Raw genomic sequence first — 20996 nt, 5'->3', positions numbered from 1 at the left:
GTTCAACCTAACGACCTCACTGCATACTTGCAGCAACTTATAAAAGAAGTGTTACCTTCCTCCAAACCAGAGGATCTCATTATTGATAGAGCTCATAGGCTCCCGAAACCTAAATCTATTCCTAATGATCTGCCGAGAGATGTGATAGCAAGGATCCATTTTTTCCACACTAAAGATTCTCTGATGTCCGCCACCAGACGACTGCCTGCTCTACCTACTCCCTATGAGAAGATTCATGTTTACGCGGATTTGTCCCAAATGACATTGCAAGCGAGGAGGAAATTTCTACCTATTACGCTGGCCCTGAGGAAGAACGACGTGGGATACAGATGGGGATTTCCTACCAAATTACTGGTGTATAAGAATGGCGTCCTGCACACCATGGTGGATGTAGAAGGCGGATCAGCCCTACTTCGCAAATGGGGACTTACACCTATATCACCTGCTGTGGCCCCTGCTAGGAGGTCCCCAAAGAGACTTCCGCAGGAATGGTTTGAGAATTCTCGAACCTGATGTTTTTCCGGAGTATTTGGGCTAAAATGGAGATCGAGATGGTGTCCAAGAGACTCTTTCCCCCATTGGTCTTAGGCGACTCGCAGCCAAGTTGTCTGGCGGAGTCACCTTTCTCACTAAATAATGTTATTCGTTTTACAGTTTTTCCGTTTCACCTTCCTTTCCCTGTCCTTTTCCTTTGAAATTGCTTATACAAGAATACTGTTATTTGTGTCCAACAAGATGTGGGTATGTAACGGCAAATATCTAATACTGTTTTGGATTTATAGAGAGGAATGTATTTGTACAGATTATGGCGGTTAAATTTATGTCTTTGAATGCCAGAGGGCTTAACTCTCCCTTTAAGAGAGCTTCAGTATGGAGAGATGTTTTAGTTTCTAATACCGACATTGTATGCTTACAAGAAACGCATTTTGCCAAGGACCATAGCCCCAAATTCACCCACCATAGATTTCCGATAATATATACATCCAAGGCTGACAAAAAAAAGGCGGGAGTGCTGATAACCTTTAAAGATACAGTGTCCTTTCAACTGCAATCCTCGGTTGTTGATGAACGGGGGAGATCTTTAATTTTGGTGGGTCTGCTCAACAATTGCCAAGTCACCATTGCTAGCATATATGCACCAAACTCGTCCCAAATACGCTTCCTCAACAAAACTATGCGTAAAATCAGGAAGGTAATGAAAGGGAAGCTTATAATTTGTGGAGATTTCAACCTAATCCCGAATGCTGAATGGGACTCAACTAATCAGACTAGAAGCTCTCCCCTGACTCTTTCACCATGGTTACTCAAAGATTATTTATACGACACGTTTCGCTGTATGAACTCCTCTTCTATAGAATTCACCTTCTATTCCACAAGACATCGGTCTTTCTCCAGAATAGACCTATTTTTGGTGGATAGATCTTCTATATCAGAAATTAAAACTTCTGAGATAGGACAAATAACATGGTCAGATCACGCTCCCACATATCTCCTTCTCTCTTTAAGTTTTGCTCCCTCTCCTAGATATTCATGGCGGATAAATAATTTTCTTATTAACCTTCCTAAGTACAGAGAGAGCATTTCCTCCCAATTGCGGGAATACTTCTCCTTAAACGGAGCCCCAGACCTAAGTCCATTCACACTATGGAACGCACATAAAGCGGATATGAGGGGGTTCTTGATACAACAAGGGGCAAGATATAAAAAATTGAAAGCAGCAGCTTTGACATCTCTGCTGGAGGAAATGCGCTCTGTGGAAATGGAACTCCAACAAAATAAGACATCCGCCCTACATGACAAACTCATGACTCTTAGACGAAATTTGAAAGCTCTCCTCAGACGAATTTGACAAAAAAACTGCAGCCCTAAAGTTGAATTATTATACTTCCTATAATAAAACTAGTAAACTAATGGCGAGAAGAATGAAACAGCGTCAACTCAAAACTAAAACTACGCATCTAGATTCATTGGTAGATGGATCAAAAATTATCAACCCCCAAACAATAGCGGATCAATTTAGCGACTATTACTCTAAATTATATAATTTGAGGTCAGATCCCCACACTAAACAACCACTAGATAAGAATATCCAAGCTTTTTTAGACTCGGTTCAACTACCTTCCTTGTCTCAAGAACAACTATCAAGTTTAAATGCCCCTATATCTCCTATAGAGGTATCCAAAATAATACATTTATCTAAAGCCAATAAATCCCCTGGCCCAGATGGGTTTTCTAACGAATACTACAGAACTTTTGGGCATATTCTGACTCCTCATCTAACCGAAGTTTTCAACAAAGCAATGACAGAGGGAAGTATGCCCCAGGAAATGTTAGAGGCCACGATAGTGACGATCCCGAAACCAGGGAAGTCTCCTACAACACCGGCCAACTTTAGACCCATCTCCCTTCTTAACTGTGATACTAAGCTTTATGCTAAACTCTTAGCCACCAGATTAATAGACATCCTGCCCACACTAGTACATTCGGATCAAGTTGGGTTCACAAAAGGGAGACAAGCTCCTGACGGGACTAGAAGGGTAATTAATCTCATAACTAGGGTGGGACAGTCTCGGACGCCTTCTCTCCTCCTTACCCTGGACGCAGAGAAGGCGTTCGATAGAATACACTGGGGGTTTGCATTTTCAACCTTGACAAAGTTTGGATTTGCAGGGAACATATTTAAAGCTATACAAGCGCTATATACCAAACCTACGGCTAAAGTCCTTTCGAATGGGTTCCTGTCCACCCCCTTCCATATTACCAATGGCACTAGGCAGGGATGCCCATTATCCCCCTTGTTGTTTACACTGGTTATGGAACCACTGGCAGTCTATACGATCTAACCTCCAAATCCGAGGCATTCCAGTGGGACTCCGCCAACATAAAATTGGCTTATTCGCGGATGATATTATTCTGACTATTACTGATCCTTTGTCTTCTCTGAGAGAAATCTCACAAATTATTGCTAAGTTTGGATTGGTATCTTACTATAAAGTGAATGCATCTAAATCTCAAATTCTGGGGTTATTTATTTCCCCAAGCCTGAAAAAATCCATAACAACTGAGTTCCCATACCAATGGGAAGAGTCCTCCATTCCATATCTGGGAATCCAAATTGGATACCCGTTGTCCCGACTTCCCAAAATCAATTTTGTCCCACTCCTGACTCCTATTCAGAAAGAATTGGATCAAATAGCTTCACATGAACCCTCATGGCTAGGCCGTAATGTGTGTTACAAGATGTTCATATTGCCCAAAATATTATATTACCTGCGAACGCTACCAATCCCTATGCCGATCTCAAGGTTGTCGAAATTCCAGAAGCAACTCCAAAATTTCCTGTGGGGAGGAAAGAAACCTCGAATTGCAGCATCCCTCTTGATGAAAAGGAAACACAGAGGAGGGCTGGGGGTGCCTAATTTAATAGCCTACCACAGGGCATTAATAATTAAACAATCGGAAAAATGGTTTAGTGCCCCTTCCGGGGTTAGCTGGCCCACAATTGAAAGCTATTTAATAGGGGACCGACCTCTTTTGCATGTTCTATTGGCATATGCCTTGAGACCTGAGCTCCCCCTTCCCAATGTGCCTACAGTTAGAGCGGCTGTACAAAGTTGGCTCCACTTTATAGCGAGGCCTTCTAGACTACCTGGGAGCAGTAAAATACAGATCCCGCTAGGGGTACTGGAGGTACTAATTATTGGCCTCGGGCAGGTATCCACTACATTTCAGATTTACTTTCCGGAGCGAATATTAAATCCTTTGGGGATATACAGGAGCAATTCCAGGTTCCAGATAGGGATATGTACAAATACACTCAGATCAAGTCTTACTGGAAAGCTTCACCTATGACAGATCCTCAGTTTTCCCCGTCGATTAAAGCTCTGCTCTCTGGGGCGGGTTGGGGAGGGGGGAACCTTACGGCTACAATATACGATACCTTGAATGGGGATGTGGAGACTTCCAGGCGTGCACACTTTCTAAATTGGGAGAGGGACTTGGGTAGGTCCTTCACTTTGGAGCAATGGGAAGTGGCAATCAATTGGACTCTGAAATCTTCAGTTTGTGTGAATCTCTTGGAAGTCTTCCATAAGGTTCTATTGAGATGGTACTTCACGCCGTCCAAACTAGCGAGGATATATCCTCATACTTCTAGCTTATGTTGGCGTAGTTGCGGACACGAAGGGTCGTTATATCACATATTTTGGGAATGTCCGCACCTGACAAACTATTGGTCCAAAATTTTTAGGTTATTATCAGATGTGATGGAGTTTCCCATTCCCCAAGATCCGGGGCTGGCCATACTGTCTTTGGGGATAGGAAAGATCCCACCGGTTTCTCGACGCCTTGTGTGCCACGTTCTGCTTACCGCTAAATTGCTGATAGCCAGGTCCTGGAAGTCTCCAACTCCCCCCACATGCGAAGAGGTGGTGTCGAGAGTGTCAACACATTGCGTATACGAACGTATTTTTTATCTTAAACAGAATAGAATCGAATCATATATGGCCTTCTGGAATCCATGGATATTGTACCATAAAGTAGCACTAGAAGTGACACAGATATCTGCAATTTTTCCCTCACCTCCCCAAGTCCCCTGATTTCTTCCCCCCCTGTTTACAGTTTAGAAAAATTAAAAGAACAAGATGAAGCAATGTAAATGACAATGTTGGTGTACAGGATATATGTTATTGCATACTGTGTCAAATGTTGTCTATTGGCGGTAAAATTTTCAATAAAAATTGAATGTTTTAAAAAAAAAAGATTGTCTATCGCCCTCAGTGTTGCATTTTGCTCCTCCAGATCTCTAATGCGAGCTCCCAGGTAAACAACATTGCTCACATCTGCCACAGAGGTATTCACCCTGGAACTACTGCTCCAGTCGTGCATACATATGGCAAATTGTGCACTGAAGAAAACCTCCAATCTTGCTATCCATTATCCCAACTACAAAAAAAACTCTTTTCAACTCCGTTTTAATAACGCCACTTGATATACAAGCCACTTATTGTGCTTGCTGGATTGAGAGTTAACGCCGATCAAAGAACAACCAGCTGCCAATTTAGAGAGCAAGTCCAGTTTTCTGTCCAGAACATCACTGAGGGATACTGCATTCATCAGAGGCAGTGTGGTGCCCTTAGAAAGCTACAAAACTGGAAAGAAGAAAGAAGAGATCTGTGTCCCCAATGAATTAAACAAAGATTTTACGGGAAGTATGAAACCGAAATTCCCACATGTAATTCAATGCAAGCCACGCATCACCATGGGACGTTCTAAAGCAGTCCCAGAGGGTGGAAAAAAAAAAGTGTGGGGGGGGGGGGGTGAGTACAGCTATGCAACCTGATGCAGAAGTGGATGGAAGAGGGAATTTTCCTGTGGAGAGCCACTCTCGCTTTAAGGGTCTTGATCATGTCCTCTGGGAGGTGAACTCTTGCAGATCTCATGTTGAATTTCATTACCACAAACTCTATGAGGTCGACTCCTCATTGATGATCCAGCCAAACTGAGTCATTATGTCCAGACTGATGTGCAGACTGACAATATTCCTGTCTGGAGGGAGCCTTTACCAAGAGGTCATCGAGGTAAGGTGTGATAGCGACTCCCCTGGCACTGAGAAGAGCCATGAGTCACCAGAAAATTGGTAAAGACCAGTGAAGACGTGGCAAGCCTGAAGGAAAGAGCGACAAATTGGAAACAACGAAAACCTATCGTGAAACAAAGGTAGCGTTGGCGAAACCTTGCAATGGGAATGTGGAGGTGTGAATCGAGAATTACGATGGACGAGAGGAACTCTTTGTTCCAATGATGCTACCACTGACCGCAGGGATTCCATGTGAAACCTGTGGACACGAAAGAAGCGGTTCAGCTTCTTCCCATCCAGTTTTGGACGGAGTGACAAAGGGATTGGAGTAGAACCCATCGGAGTTCCTCAGGCAGCATGGTTTCAATGACCCTCTGCAGGAGTAGGGAGCAAACAGCCTGAGAAAAGAGCGCACCTCTTACGTTTCCCAATGCACGTGCTAGAGTCGACAGAAAGAACGGGAAGAGTGCAGAACTCTAACGTGTAGCATGTTGACCCCACTTCTTGAACCCCGGCATCTTTCACATGAGCAAGTCATGTCTCCTGAAATGCAAGCAGTTGTTCCCCCAATCGAACGTCCGATACGAGTGGGGAGACCCCTTCATTGCGAAGATGTCTTAGCAGAAGAGGGCTTCCAGGGCTTAGGTGGTGGTGGTTGCCAGGCGGGTCTGGGCTTGAAGGAAAGACGTCTAGGCTTGGCGAGTGGTCCTCCTCTCCAGTCCAAGGAAAGAGAACGACCTCTGAGAGGAGGAGTTCAGAAAGGACCGAAACCTCTGAAATTGGAAGGAGTGGCTGAGAACAGCACGGGAGATTCTGGGGAAAACATTACTCTTAACACCGGTAGCCTCCTGAATAATGTAGTCTAGACACTTGCCAAAAAGTCTGTCACCAACAAATAGAAGGCAAACAAGGGCCGTCTTAGACGCCTCGTCAGTCCCCCAAGATTTCAGCCAGAAAGAATGCCGCATTGCAATGATATCAGGCGGGCATTGAAACGGGCTGCCTCATTGGAAGCCTCAAAAAGAAATTTAGAAATGTAAAATACCTGAAAAGTCAGCCGTGTCGTGGTACACCTTACAGGATACTATGGTGCCGTTGTTTATTCCAAACCTTACTCACCTAGTCTCAGCCTTCTAGTGGAACTATACCCTTAGAGCTGTGTCCCTCAATTAAATAAACGAGAAATTAGAAATAGAAAAAAACTGTTCCAAGATGGAGAGAAAAGAAGGGGATAAGTACATACTTACCCTTCTGCAGTCTTTAGGTGCACACAGGGTCATCCCTTCAGTAAACCTCGCACTTAAAGTGGGGTTACCGGAAACCTCAAAAAAGGTAGTCTGGGTAATTGTTCCCCCAGCAATCAGCTCATGCATTTCGGCGGCTGATATGTTGATTTTTAAACTGACAACTAGGAGGTTTCCACTGCCCAGCGCCAATGGGCGTGAACCTTTACCGCTCTGCCAGACCTGACAGTTTCGATTTAATCATTATCCATATAATTTTGTATTAAAGCGGTTTTACAACCATAAACATCTAAAAGCATATCACTGCACTGTACGTCTATGTATGACATAGTATGTATTGTCGGAGCTAGGCGAAGTGGAACAGCATGTGTTATTCAAGTTTTATTGGATGTACGTTAAGACTCACCTTTTTTGGACTAGTCAAATTAATCGACTGTACACGTCTTATATAGTATATGTTTACATATAGAGTCCAAAGGCAGAGAAGCAAGCAATGACAATAATTCTCTCACTTTTGCGGACTTACACAACTCTATAGGTCAGATATATCCCACTTAAAAAGCTACTTCGCATGGAGCGAGCTCAGCGGATGAGCCCGTTCCAATCACCCCAAACCACGATGTGGTGCGGATAGGGGTTAAGAGAAGTTAAGGGTTGACAAAAAAAAAACAAAAAAAAAAAAATGCCTAAATTGCACCCCATTGATTTCAATGGGAGGCAGAAGCGTTTTTCTTCCTGGGTGGCTTTTGGGTGCTCGCAGAAAAAAAAAAAAAAGCTGCATGCCGTTTCTGCAAGTGGTTTCCACCATTTCAATGGCAAAAAACCTACGGCCCTAGTTTGAGCAGGTTTTGCTGCGTTTTGTGCCCCGCGGTTCTGGCATTAGCTTTAATGGCCGCAGGCAAAAAAAAAAAAAAAAGGTTGAAAATTTTTTTTTTACAGTAATGCCTCAGCCAGTGAGCTATTCATATACATAAAGACTAATAACCCAATTCTTACCTGCAAGTAGAGCGTGAACAATCTCTGGAGGACACAGAAAGTGTCACAGTTTCTCCCCCCAATGTGGGAACAGGAATTTCAGGAAGTCTTTCCCTTGAAAGACAAAAAAAAAAAAAAAAGCATTTTACGTTTACATATCTGACTATCTAAATATGTTTCTCCGGATAAATAAGGTTGTAAAGAGAAGGTAAAAAATACTTCATGATATAAGTGTTAAAGCTGTTCCTGGTCAAGCTGGGTCAATATGTCTCACTGTACTGCTTTCACCAGTTTCCTCGGACTCCAGAATGGAAAATTTGTCTAGTTACCCTGTGATACGGCAGGTGGAGTTTTTAAATTATATATTACCTCTAAAGAAAATCTACCAGTATTTTTCCATAAAAATAAAAACTTGATTTTATTAATTGTCCAGTTAAAAAGTGTACAAAATACAACGAACGGATCGATCAAAAGCTGGAAAAAAAATCAAACCGGCGTCAGCAGATATTACTATGTACCGATCATGAACACAAATTTTGACATGGGTATTAAAGAATGACAAAAAACAAAGGGGTTTTGCCCATGAGACATTTGACATATCCACAGGATATAACAAAAAAATGAAAAGTATGGACAGCAGCACACATCTCCAGAAGTAGTACCAAAAGGTGAAGTTTATGGTCAATGTTTCGACCCGTGTTATATGAATGGTCCTTCTCAAGCCTTGAGAAAGACCCTTTATATAAAACGGGTTGAAACGTTGCTTTTGCTATGCTGATGCATTGACAAATGTCACCTTTTTGCTGCTACTTCTGGAGATGTGTGCTGCTGTCCATACTTTTAATTTTTTTTTTATATCCTGTGGATATGTCAAATGTCTCATGGGCAAAACCGCTTTGTTTTTTGTCATGCTTTAATACTTATGTCAAAATTTGTGTTCATGATCGGTACATAGTAATATCTGCTGACGCCGGTTTGATTTTTCCAGCTTTTGATCCATAACATCGGATTGGGTTCACCCGATTGACAGCGTGTCACATCCCTTAAACTCAGGATCTGTGCTGCTTTTTACCTTCTAATCTTTGGATATCCACGGGATGTGTCAGTAAGATGCGGGTCCCATCTCTGGGACTACATGTATACAAAAACGCCAACTGGCAGAGAAACCCTATTTCCCAACTACCAGTAAATCATTATCTTTATAGAGCTATATGAGCAAACAGACGAACCACATATATGTTTAAAAATAAACATGCATGCTGCTGGCGGAGTAGTACTATAGGACAATGCCTATGTAGTATATGGTACACCGTACTAACGAAAGGCCGGCGGCTGCAGAACATAGAACTAAACTCGACAGTAGAGTCCAGCAACAAGGCACGTTGTTTAAAAGGTTACAAAGAGCGCCCCCCCCCCCCCCCCCGCCCCGACATGTTTCGCTACATCAGGGGTAAAGGGGCTATTGACGGCGCGCCGCAGATTTCCTGCCATAAAATAGACCGGAAAGGTGCAACAGATGAGGAGCCGGCCAATCAGATTGGAGCCGAAGTCGAGCCTCTCACTGTGTGATAAGCACATGAATTCTCCAATTGGATTGCCATATCGTCGGCCTATGGGGCAGTGTCCCTGGCGCAAGCGCACAAGGGACATGCAGTCACGGATTGATTCAGTCTTTGAAAGTTATCGCGCAAGCGCATTGGTACATAAAGCCCGGCGCATGCGCAGAAGTTACCGCATCACAACGAGAACTGTAAGTATATTACTTACACACTTTTAGTTGCATCCTTCATAGCTATCCATATTAAAGAATACATGAAGCTTAAATACTGTTAATGAAAGTACATCAAGTAAAGATGATGCCGAAAAAGGGGGGGCTGATGCCCCATACTGTGTGATAAACACACAGATGAATCAACTATGAAGCCACAATAGTGGCCAGTGGCACAATATTTCAAGAGATTACAATATCCTAAGAAAACTTCACTCCTGCGCAATTGCGCAGAATAAATGCACATATTGGATTGCATCCATCATGGCCATCTATAACACGATAAGTATCATAATTGAAAAAAGGAGCCAGGAAAAAACGAAAGGAAGGTGGCCATCATATTACTATAATAAAAACAAGGTGGTTCTGGAGGATAAGAGTAGCAAATGAGCAGTATATGGTATATCTCAAAAACTAGACCTCCCAATGAGGGAGAAACACCCCCTCAGTAAAATACAACTGATGAGAAGGTATATCTCTTGAGTTACATTATCAATTTATAAATCCAGGATAAGCCTTTTAGATTGTATATAATTAGTTATCAAAGAAATGCTGCAAAGGTAAAGCCTTCATTGAGCCCCATAGGGCTAAGAGTGCCCAAACGGTGGATCCACTGTGCTTTTTCTTGCAAGAGTTTACTATCAAGGTTCCCAGCTCGTGGGCCCAACTTGATCTGAATACTGCCCCAAAATGTTAGTGAGCGAGTATTCCCATCATGGACAGATCGAATATGTCTAGATAGAGGTGTATCCTCTTTATTATTGATGGCACTAAAACGTATGGAGATTCTTCTCAGTTCCTGGACAGTTTTGCCCACATACAATTTCGGACAGGGACATTTGTCTATGTAGACAACTCCACTGCTTTGACAGTTAATAAATTGTTTAATCTGATAGACTTTGCTGTCTAAAGGATTACAGAAGCTTTTAGTAGTGAGCATAGACGGGCAGAAAGAACATATCCCACAAGGGTGGGGATCCTGTGTGACTGGCGATTTGAGCCAGCATTTGGATACTGATGAGGGTTGAGAATAATGACTATGCACAAGATAGTCACGTAAGTTCTTTCCTCTTCAGTAGGTAATAATGGGAGTGGTAGAAATTTGGTCACAAAGATCAGAGTCCGCACGGCATCAAAAGTGTCAATACATCTGACAATCGAGGAAGATTGAGAGGATTTAGAACCCAATCTAGTATTGGAGGAAGACTTGGAAATTCTACAATTAGATTCACACAAGAGACCTCCTCTGTCTGTCGCACTGGCATAGTCTTTGTGTAGACACTTTCTTGGGTAGCCTCGGGAAAGGAATTTGGAGAAAAAACCATCACATTCAATTTTAAAAGATTGCTCATCAGAGCAATTTCTTTTTGCTCTCAGGTATTGTCCTATTGGGATTCCCCTCTTTAGGGAGGGAGGATGGTGACTCCCCCAATGTAAGAAGCTATTTGTAGCCGTGGGTTTCCGAGAGATGTTGGTTTGAACACCACCACCAGGATCCAGAGAAATTCTGAGATCTAGAAATATAAATCTCTGTATGGTGTATTTCATGGGTAAATTTCATACCGATTGAATTGCTGAGTAAAGACATGAAATCAGTAAATAAAGAAGAGTCTCTATTCCAAAGAATTAGAATGTCATCAATGTATCTACCCCAAAATAAGAAGTGAAAAGTGAAAAAGTAAATCCTCGTTAAAAACAATAGTGTCTTCCCACCACCCCAAAAAAATAATTTTGCGCAGGTAGGTGCACAGGCTGTGCCTTTCAATTTATGGTAGAATTTTGTGTAAAAAATTAAGTAATTATGCGTTAACAAAAACCGGAGAAGTGACAACACAAGTTTATTATGCATCTGAAATGGAGTGCCTTTAGTGCTCAAAAAATGAGTGACCGCATTGAGACCAATTTCGTGTTGAATGTTTGTGTATAGAGACTCCACATTAATACTAGGAATCATGGTGGTTGGAGTAACATGAATGTCCTGGATCCTGGTGATGGTGTCCTTAGTATCCCTCAAATGTGAAGGTAGAGATATAACAAAGGACAGAAGCATTTCGTCCACATATAGACGGATTCCCTGCGTAAGGCTATCATTCCCAGATGCAATAGGCCTGCCAGGTTACAGAGGCCTTGTGGATTTTCCGTAATGCATAAGGTAGTAATTGTGGGGCTTGAATTGAATAGAAACCTTAATTCATCCTGTCTGACGATATTTTGAAATTTGGTATCAATGAGAAGAATGCGGAACTCTGCCAGGAAGGAGCCTGTATGATTTTTGCCCGCCAACTACCAGGGTCTCTTCATTTTTGTCCACCTCTGGGACTCACACCTATCCCTAGAAGACAGAACCCCCTAAACCCCGTTCTGCCGATCTGTGTTGCAGCAGAAGCAGGTGAATTCCAACCATGAATTCAGAAACAGCGTAACTCCATGTCCCATATGGGAAAACCCCTTTAACCCCTTAATGACCGGGCCATTTTGCACGTTAATTTAATGACCAAGGATTATTTTTTGTTTTTTAACGCATTCCAAGAGTCGTAACTTTTTTTTTATTCCGTCGACATAGCCGTATAAGGGCTTGTTTTTTGCGGGACGAGTTGTATTTTGTAATTGTACCATTTTTAGATGCTTATAACATATTGATTAACTTTTATTAACTTTATTTTAGGAGAGAATTGAAAATAAGTAGCTATTCCAGCATTAATTTTCACGTTATAAATTTACGCCGTTTACTATGCAGCGTAAATAACATGTTAACTTTATTCTATGGGTCGGCACAATTACGGGGATACCAAATATGTATAGGTTTTATATGTTTTTCCTACGTTTGCACAATAAAAACCCTTTTAGAAAAAAATTACTTGTTTTTCCATCGCCGCATTCCAAAAGCCGTAACGTTTTTATTTTTCCGTCGATGTGGTCGTACGTGGGCTTGATTTTTGCGGGACAATGTGTAGTTTTCATTAGTACTATTTTGGGGTACATAGGACTTATAGATTAACTTTTATTTTATTTTTTATGGGGGGAATGGGAGAAAAGAGAGAATTTTGCCATTGTTTTTTGCGTTTTCTTTGGACGCCGTTCATCCGGCGGTTTAATTAATGTGTTCATTTTATTGGTCAAGTTGTTACGATCGCGGGGATACCATATATGTGTGATTTGTTTTGACAGTTTTACTAAATAAAACCACTTTTTGGGCCAAAAATGTAGTTTTATTTGACTTTGACTTTAATTTTTTTTTTTCACAAACTTTATTTAACTGATTGACATTTTTTTTTTAAGTCCCACCAGGGGACTTCACTATGCGATGTGCTGATCGCATATATAATGCTTTGGTATACTTAGTATACCGAAGCATTATTGCCTGTCAGTGTAAAACTGACAGGCAACCTATTAGGTCATGCCTCCGGCATCGCCTAACAGGCAGATGCTGAAGACAGACCTGGGGGTCTTTGTTAGACCCCCGGCTGTCATGGAAACCCGACGGCGACCCGCGATTTGTTTGCGGGGGCACCGATGGGGTGACAGAGGGAGCTCCCGCCCTCTGTCAAACACATTAAATGCCGCTGTCACTATTGACAGCGGCATTTAATGGGTTAAACTGCCGGAATCGGAACGCGCTTCGATTCCGCCAGTTGCAGCAGGAGCCAGGCTGTGTATAACAGCCGTGCTCCTGCCGCTGATCGCGTGGGTACAGTCTCAGTACCCGCGCGATCACAGGACGGATATATCCGTCCTCCTGCGCGAACTAGCAGCTGCTGAGGACGGATATATCCGTCCTTCGGCGTTAAGGATCCGCATTAAGCTGATCGTGTGCATGGGGCCCAAGGCTGTAGAGAACCATAAAATACTATAATATACTATATAATTCAAAGTTCCGGAGTAGAAAATGATGCCAATTAAATAATAGAGGGGGGCAGATGTGTACATAATAAAATGATCATAGCCTTGGAGGTGAAGAAACAGATTAATAATAAACCCTAATTATACAATAACATTTACAATCAATTTATAAATATATATAGATATTAACTAACTGAACAAATCAATATAATATACCACAATTATCCACTATACACCATAAATTGCATCATAGATTTATCATTTAGTAGTAAATAGCTGGGAGACAACCAATGTTGGAGCTGTAATCATAGCGATATTGATAGTAATCCACAAGTGGCTAAACGTAATTCCTAACAACTCCTAAAAAGGACAACTGAAAGAGTAATAACTATAGAGAAAACACTGAATTTGTCAAGGAGACAGCCCTAATAGTACTAAGCTAGTAGATGTAATGGCCCTAATCACCCCTACACCCAAAAACTTTAAATTTAAAAAAAAAAATACAGCGCATACTGTATGTAAAACAGTGACCAATAAACTAAACACTGCACCGACCTTGTACCAGAATCATAGGGCTGGACAGGTGATTCCTTTTGTAGAGCTGTTTTTACATAACTCTTTGGTTAACCCCTTATAGAGAACCTGTCACCAGCATGTCACCTATTAAACCAGCAATACCGGGTGGTAGTGGGTGAAAAATCATTTCTATGTAACCTATAATTGTCTTCTTAGTCATCTCTGAACCTGAATGCTAATGAGAATAAAAGAGTCATATCTTCATCTGAAAAGAGTCATAAATTAATATCTCAAGAGTTAACTCCGCCTCCTTACTTATATTTATTTATTTCAGTTACTTATATAGCGCCAACATATTACGCAGCGCTGTACAGAGGTCCTTTTTTTTTTTTTATTGTCCCCATTGGGGCTCAGAATCTAAATTCCCTATTGGTATGTTTTTGGGGTGTGGGAGGAAACCGGAGTACCCGGAGGAAACCCACGCAGAACATACAAACTCCATGCAGATGTTGTCCTTGGTTGGATTTGAACCCAGGACCCCAGCGCTGCAAGGCAATAGTGCTAACCACTGAGCCCCCCATTTTGATCGACAGCTCTTCGTCTCCCCCCCAGCACACACAAAATCCTGTGCATAGAGCATCGATGTCCTATTCTGGCGCATGCGCACAAAGGGACACTAGATTATTACCATAAAAGGCACAAAACGTTTGCAGGCCGTTATTTACAGTTGGGGGAGGAGTTTAGGAGAGGGGATAATGGCAATGAACTTTTGACAGCAGCGGCCAACGAGGGGCGAGTAGAGTTCAATAGGTGAAATGCTGGTGACAGGTTCCCTTTAAGGACGCAGCCTAGTTTTGGCCTTAAGGCTCAGAGCACATTTTTCAAATCGGACATAATTCACTTTATGTGGTAATAACTTCGGAATGCTTAAACCTATTCAAGCGATTCTAAGACTGTTTTCTCGTGAGACATTGGGCTTTATGTTAGTGGTAAAATGTAGAATTTTTCTACATTTAAATGCATCTGCTTGTAAAACAGATGGTTATACCACCCAAAATAGTTACTAGTTCACATTTCCCATATGTCTACTTTAGATTGGCATCGTTTTTTGAACATTTTTATTTTTCTTGGATGTTACAAGGCTTAGAACAGAAACAGCAATTTATCACATTTTTAAGAAAATTTCAAAAGCCTTTTATTAAGGTACCTGTTCAGTTCTGAAGTAGCTTTGAGGGGCCCATAAACACCCCATTTTAAAAACTAGACCCCTCAAAGTATTCAAAACAGCATTTAGACAGTTTTTTTTTTAACCCATTATGCATTTCACAGGAATTAAAGCAAAGTGGAGGTGAAATTTGCAGATTTGATTTTTCATGCTGAATTTCGATTTTATTAAAAAAAATTCTGTAACACAGTTTTTACCAGAGAAACACTACTAAATATGTCTTGTTCAGATTCTGCAGTTTTTAGAAATGTCCCTCATTTGGCTCTAGTGTGCTCGTGGAATAAAACACAAGCCCCAGAAGCAAAGAGGCACCTAGTGCAATTTGAGGCCTCTTTTATTAGAATATATTTTAGGCAGCATGCCAGGTTTGAAGAGGTGTTGAGGTGCCAAAACAGTAGGAATCCCCCAAAAGTGACCCCATTTTGGAAACTACACCCCTCAAGGAATTCATTTATGGTTGTTAGCATTTTGACCCCACAGTTTTTACACAGCACGTATTTGAATTGGGCTGGGAAAATGAAATTTTTTCCAATAAGATGTAGTTTTGTCTCAAAAGGTCTTATTTTCACAAGAAATAAAATAACCCATTTTGTTGCCCAATTTCTCCTGAGTGCGGCAATACCCCATTTGTGGCGATAAACTGCCGTTTGGGCCCATGGGAGAGCTCAGAAGGAAAGGAGCGCTGTGTGTTCTTTGGAGTCCAGATTTTGCTGGATTGGTTTTCGGGTGCCATGTCGCATTTGCAGAGCCCCAAAGGTATCAAAGCAATGGAAACCCACCAGAAGTGACCCCATTTTGGAAATTACACCCCTCAAGGAATTCATTTATAAGTGTTGTGACCATTTAAACCCCACAGTTTTTTTCACAGAATTTATTTGAATTGGGCTGTGAATTAACAAAAATAAAAAAAAAATTCCAATGAGATGTCGTTTTGGCTCAAAATTTTAAAAAGGAATAAAATACCCCATTTTGTTGCCAAATTTGTCCTGAGTGCGGCAATATCCCATTTGTGGTGATAAACTACCGTTTGGGCCCACGGGAGGGATCAGAAGGAAAGGACCACCATTTGGCCTACTGGGGATTTTCTGATGCTAAGTCATGTATGCAGAAGCCCCTGAGGTACCAGTAGTTGAAACCACCGAGATGTGACCCCGTTTTAAAACCGACACCCCTTAAGGCATTCATCTAGAGGTGTAGTGAGCATTTTGACCGGAGACCTACACCCCATGAACTGTAATGTGGGTTCCCACGGGTAATGGCAATACCCTCAATGTGGCTGTTATCAGCTGCCTGGGCACATGGCGGGGCTCAGAAGGGAAAGATGAGGGGGATAAGCTGTGCAGAGGGCATTAGGGTAAGTAAAACTGGGATAGTTTAAAAATCAATGTATGATAAATTTTATAACACTTTCATACAGAGCTCTGGTTTTTCGAGACACGTGTCACATTGGTATATTGCGTCCTTCCTTATCCCCCTTTTATAGCAGACTTTGCACCTCTTTTGACTTATGCCCTTCTTGCCAGTTTGGGGAACTTCTCCTGGAAAGTGTTGCCCTGGTACGATGTGTGTGGCCTCGCATCCAGAAGTACTGGGTTTCCCCCTTCTTGGTCCCTAAAGATTAGTTTCTTGATAACCACCTCTTGAAATTCCAGGAAAGTTCCCGTCTGGCCTGGACATCGACGTAGCACGTACACATTGTACAATGCCATCTGTATGATGTGCACGGCCAGCTTCTTATACCACACCGCATGGCGCTGTAGGGCTTCAGGACTTGATCTGACAAGTCCAACCCTCCTATGTACCTATTGTAGTCCAAGATGGTTTGGGGGTCTCTGTACTGGTACCTCGTACAGGTACATGGGTAGTGGTGTGACTTCTCTCTTGTCCTTGACACACAACATGTTGCTGCTAGAATGTGCCCTGCTCTCACCCCTTGTTTGTCCAAGCAGAGTCTTAGGGAGGCCTCTCCGATTTCTTCTAGCAGTGCCGCAGGACTTCTGGAAGCGAGGCAGTTGAAGAGTGGGACGCTGGTATAAAAAAATCCAGGTAGAGTTGGTAACCCTGGTCCATCAGTGGGTGCACCAAATCCCACACCGTTTTTGAATTAACTCCCAGTAAGGAGGGGGGGCATTCTGAGGGCTGAATACTGATGTCCTTCCCTTCATATAGCCTAAATTTGTAGGTATACCCTGATGCACTCTCGCACAGCTTATACATCTTTACGCCATACCTTGCCCTCTTACTCGGCAGGTACTGGCGGAATTGAAGCCTCCCTGTAAAATCTACCAAGGACTCACAATTCTCGGGGGTGAATGGGAAAACCGGGCACAGAAATGGTCTAACAGGGGTCTCAGTTTATACAAACGGTTAAAACTGGGGTCATCTCGGGGTGGGCACTGCTCATTGTCAGTATAATGTAAGAAGCGAAGAATTGCCTCTTTTTTTTTAGGTTCTAGTTCAGAAGTTGCTTGGAGGGGCCTATATATTAGAAACCCCTATGAAGCACCCCATTTTAGAAACTAGACCCCTCAAAGTATTCAGAACAGCATTTAGAAAGCTTATTAAAGAGACAGGGCACTTATAATGTGGTGACAATCTCCTACATAAGGAGATGGGCGCTGTAATGTAGGCGACAGCAGTGCTTTTTATTTAGAAAAACGATCTATTTTTACCACTTTAGGAGCGAATTTAGCTTTATGCTAATTAGTTTTTAATGCCCAACTGAGCGTGTTTTTACTTTAGACCAAGTGGGCGTTGTACAGAGGAGTGTATGACGCTGACCAATCAGCGTCATACACTTCTCTCCATTCATTTAGTCAGCGCATAGTGATGTGTTGTTCGCTATGTGCTGTCTTATACTGACACATTAACGTTACTGAAGTGTTTAGACAGTGAGTAGACATTCCTTCCAGCCAGGACAGGATGTCTATTCACAATCCCGGCGCTTCGTTAAAGTTTGTTTGGTATTTACAGCAGAGCAAAGCGTAAATCTCGCTGTAACCTGTCAATTACAGCGAGATCTCGCGAGATTACGCTTACTCTGCTGTAAGTACCAAACAGACGTTAAAGAAATGCAGGGATTGTGAATAGACTTGTTTATGAAATTTTTTAGGAGGTGAAGTGAGCAAAAAATTGTGATTCTGGTATGGTTTATTATTATTTTCTTTTATGGCGTTCACCGTGCGGGATAAATAACGAAATAATTTTGTACTTCAGGCTGTTACGGACGCGGCGATACCAAATTATATATAGTTTATTTTAATAATAAAGACTGATAAGGGAAAAAGGGGGATTTTTACTTTTCAGTTTTAAAACTTTTATTTCACACAACTTTTTTTTAACTTTTATTTACTTTTTTACTTTGTCCAACTAGGGGACTTGAGGGCAGGAGGTCCTGATCGCAATTCTAATGAACTGCACTACATGCGTAGTGCAGTGTATTAGAGCAGTCAGCTCCTCACTGATAGCAAGCATAATAGGTCCTGACTGTCAGGACCCACTAGGCTTCAGTCGATGGCATAGCCGGGGTCCATTGTTAGGACGCTGGTTGCCATAGTTGCCATCGCCGCCCGCTAAAGTGTAGCAGGCCGTCGATGGCAGTTTAACCCTTAAGAAGCCGCGATAGCTATTGAACGCGGCTTCTGAGGGGTTAATCTGCGGGGACCATCGCGATCGGTCCCTGCACACTGAGCTGTGATAGCCTGCTGTCGGAAACAGCAACTATCACAGCTCATGAGCGCGCCCCGCGCAAAACGGCGCCGTGTTTCATCCATGACATACTATTATGTCATGGAGCGTGAACGATGCAGTTACCATTACATAATAGTATGTCCTGGAGCGTTAAGGGGTTAAACTATAGTCCCAATTGGGAGTTCAGGGGGCTGTACTTTCAGTCTCTAGCTTTGTTTTATTAGATTATCTGACAGAGCCCACAATCACAAGTGGCTATATTTCATACTTTATTTTTATAGGGGTCAGCACGGTTTCATTTTACAGTGCTCGAAATCCCCTGCTTCCCTTTAACACAATGATAGGGGCAGCTTAGCAGCTCACTGAAAACAGATTTCTTATGTAGTTCAATGGGAGCTGTATAAAGCAGAGATTGATTATTTAAAGGGGATTGCCCGCAAATAACACTTATCACCTATCCAGAGGCTATTTCCGCATCTCCCATAAAGTTGTACAAAGCATTTTTATAATGATCAACGTAGGTCCAACTTCAGCTGAAACTGGGGAAAGCTGCAAATTCACATACATTTTGGAGCATTGAATAGGCAATATGTAAAAAAATGTACAGGCGGGTCTGACACACATCTCTGTTAAGAGAAAGTTCATAAGTGAGGGACTGACTCATTTTGATGTTAATAAGCCCCTTAATGGAAAGAGGGTCTTTTTCATGAGACAACCTCTTCAACTTTTTTTTTTTTTTTTAATAAAATACTTACTTTGCCAATTGCTGTACAGGAATTTTATTTTGGATGGAGAGGACTTCAGAACAGATTAAGATGTCACAGTCTTCTGGTTCACACACCTATGAGGATAAATTATGAAACAAATAAGTGAAAACATGTATTTACTGGTTATCTCAAGGAAACTTCTCAACCACAATCAACTTTTGATCCCAAATATTTGGGATGCACAGTTCAATACAGAAACATGTGTAGAGGGACAGTTCTACATGCAAAACTGGACCGAAATTATTTAAGCGATTTTAATCAGCTACTTGTTTGGTGGTGTGTTATCTACCATGTATGTTGGTTATTATTTAAATACTTCAACAGGACAGAGAAAATCCTCCCGACCCAGTTTGGATTGGATTTACATATTCACCGTAAAATCCCTCTCTTTTTGTATTTATATGGAGACACAGCACCAAGGGTATAGGCCCTTGCCAATAGAAAGCAGTACCTCAGACACTGGGGTTATAGTTATATAAAAACAGCACATCCAGGGTCCCAAGAGAACAACCATAACCATAACCATGTTGGGCGCAGGACAATGAACAAGAGGGGTGGGATTTGTGTCCCCTAATGAATAAAATGAGAAAAGGGATTTTACAGGATTTGGAGTGTAGTCTCCCGCGGCTGGGATGAAGAGGGACAGAAAGAAGGAAGGGAGGACAATGCCCTCATTGACGTGGAAGGCAAAGACCACCTTCGAGAGAAAACATAGGATGGGCCCACCACCTTATCCTTGTGGATCACCAAGAAGGTAGATCTGCAGCATTTCCAAAACCCCTCTTACGGAAGTAACGGCCACCAGGAAGGCGAACTTCCAGGAAAGAAAAAGGAGTGAGATGTCCCACAATGACTCAAAAAGGGGAAACCTGAAGGGCTCCAAAAACCGGGTTGAGCTACCAGGGTTCAGAGAAATGTCGAAAAGGAGGGATGGCATGCGCTACTCCCTGCAAGAAAGCCTTCACCTGGGAACAGAAGAGCTAACATGCGCTGAAAGAGAGTGAAAAGGACCCCTGATCCTTCAGGAAAGTGAGGCCCCAAAGACAGAATCCTTGTGGAGAGCACACCAGGGATGCAATTTACATTGCTCACGCCAACGGAAAAATATGCCTTCTGAAAAAGACCATAGAATCTCAGACCTGCAGCTTCAACAGCCACATTGGTAAACGAAGCTGCACTAAAGTGCGCTGGAATAGCAGACCTTGGCAAAGAAGGTTGTGCCACAGCAAAATGTACCAAGGGACATCCGTGAGAATATGGAGCAGGTCGGTGTATCAAGACTAGCGAGGCCAGTCTGGGGTTACCGGGATGCCCGGAATGTTCTCCGCCTTGATCCGTTTGAAAGCTCTGGGAAGTAGCAGAAGAGAAGGTAAGGGATACAGGAGAGTGCATC

General features: G+C 42.3%; 1 protein-coding gene across 7 annotated transcripts in view; it reads right to left on the bottom strand.

The window, feature by feature from the left end:
- The window catches only part of RNF17 (ring finger protein 17), a 318008-nt gene that overhangs the window by 265621 nt on the left and 31391 nt on the right, over positions 1 to 20996 (bottom strand). For 5 of the 7 annotated variants that reach the window (XM_075851603.1, XM_075851604.1, XM_075851606.1 and 2 more), the window contains exons 3-4: positions 19592 to 19677; positions 7819 to 7911 (exon numbers count right to left, since the gene is read on the bottom strand). In XM_075851603.1, the coding sequence (XP_075707718.1) occupies positions 7819 to 7911; positions 19592 to 19677 (179 nt within the window). Of the gene's footprint in view, positions 1 to 3270; positions 3337 to 7818; positions 7912 to 19591; positions 19678 to 20996 lie in introns of those variants that run through there. The other 2 variants (XM_075851605.1, XM_075851609.1) reach the window with 2 other exon arrangements.

The sequence above is a fragment of the Rhinoderma darwinii genome, chromosome 2 (genome assembly GCF_050947455.1).
Source record: "Rhinoderma darwinii isolate aRhiDar2 chromosome 2, aRhiDar2.hap1, whole genome shotgun sequence".
Lineage (NCBI taxonomy): Eukaryota > Metazoa > Chordata > Amphibia > Anura > Rhinodermatidae > Rhinoderma > Rhinoderma darwinii.
Note: the sequence above shows the minus strand (reverse complement) of the source record. Positions and strands in the feature narration are given on the sequence as shown.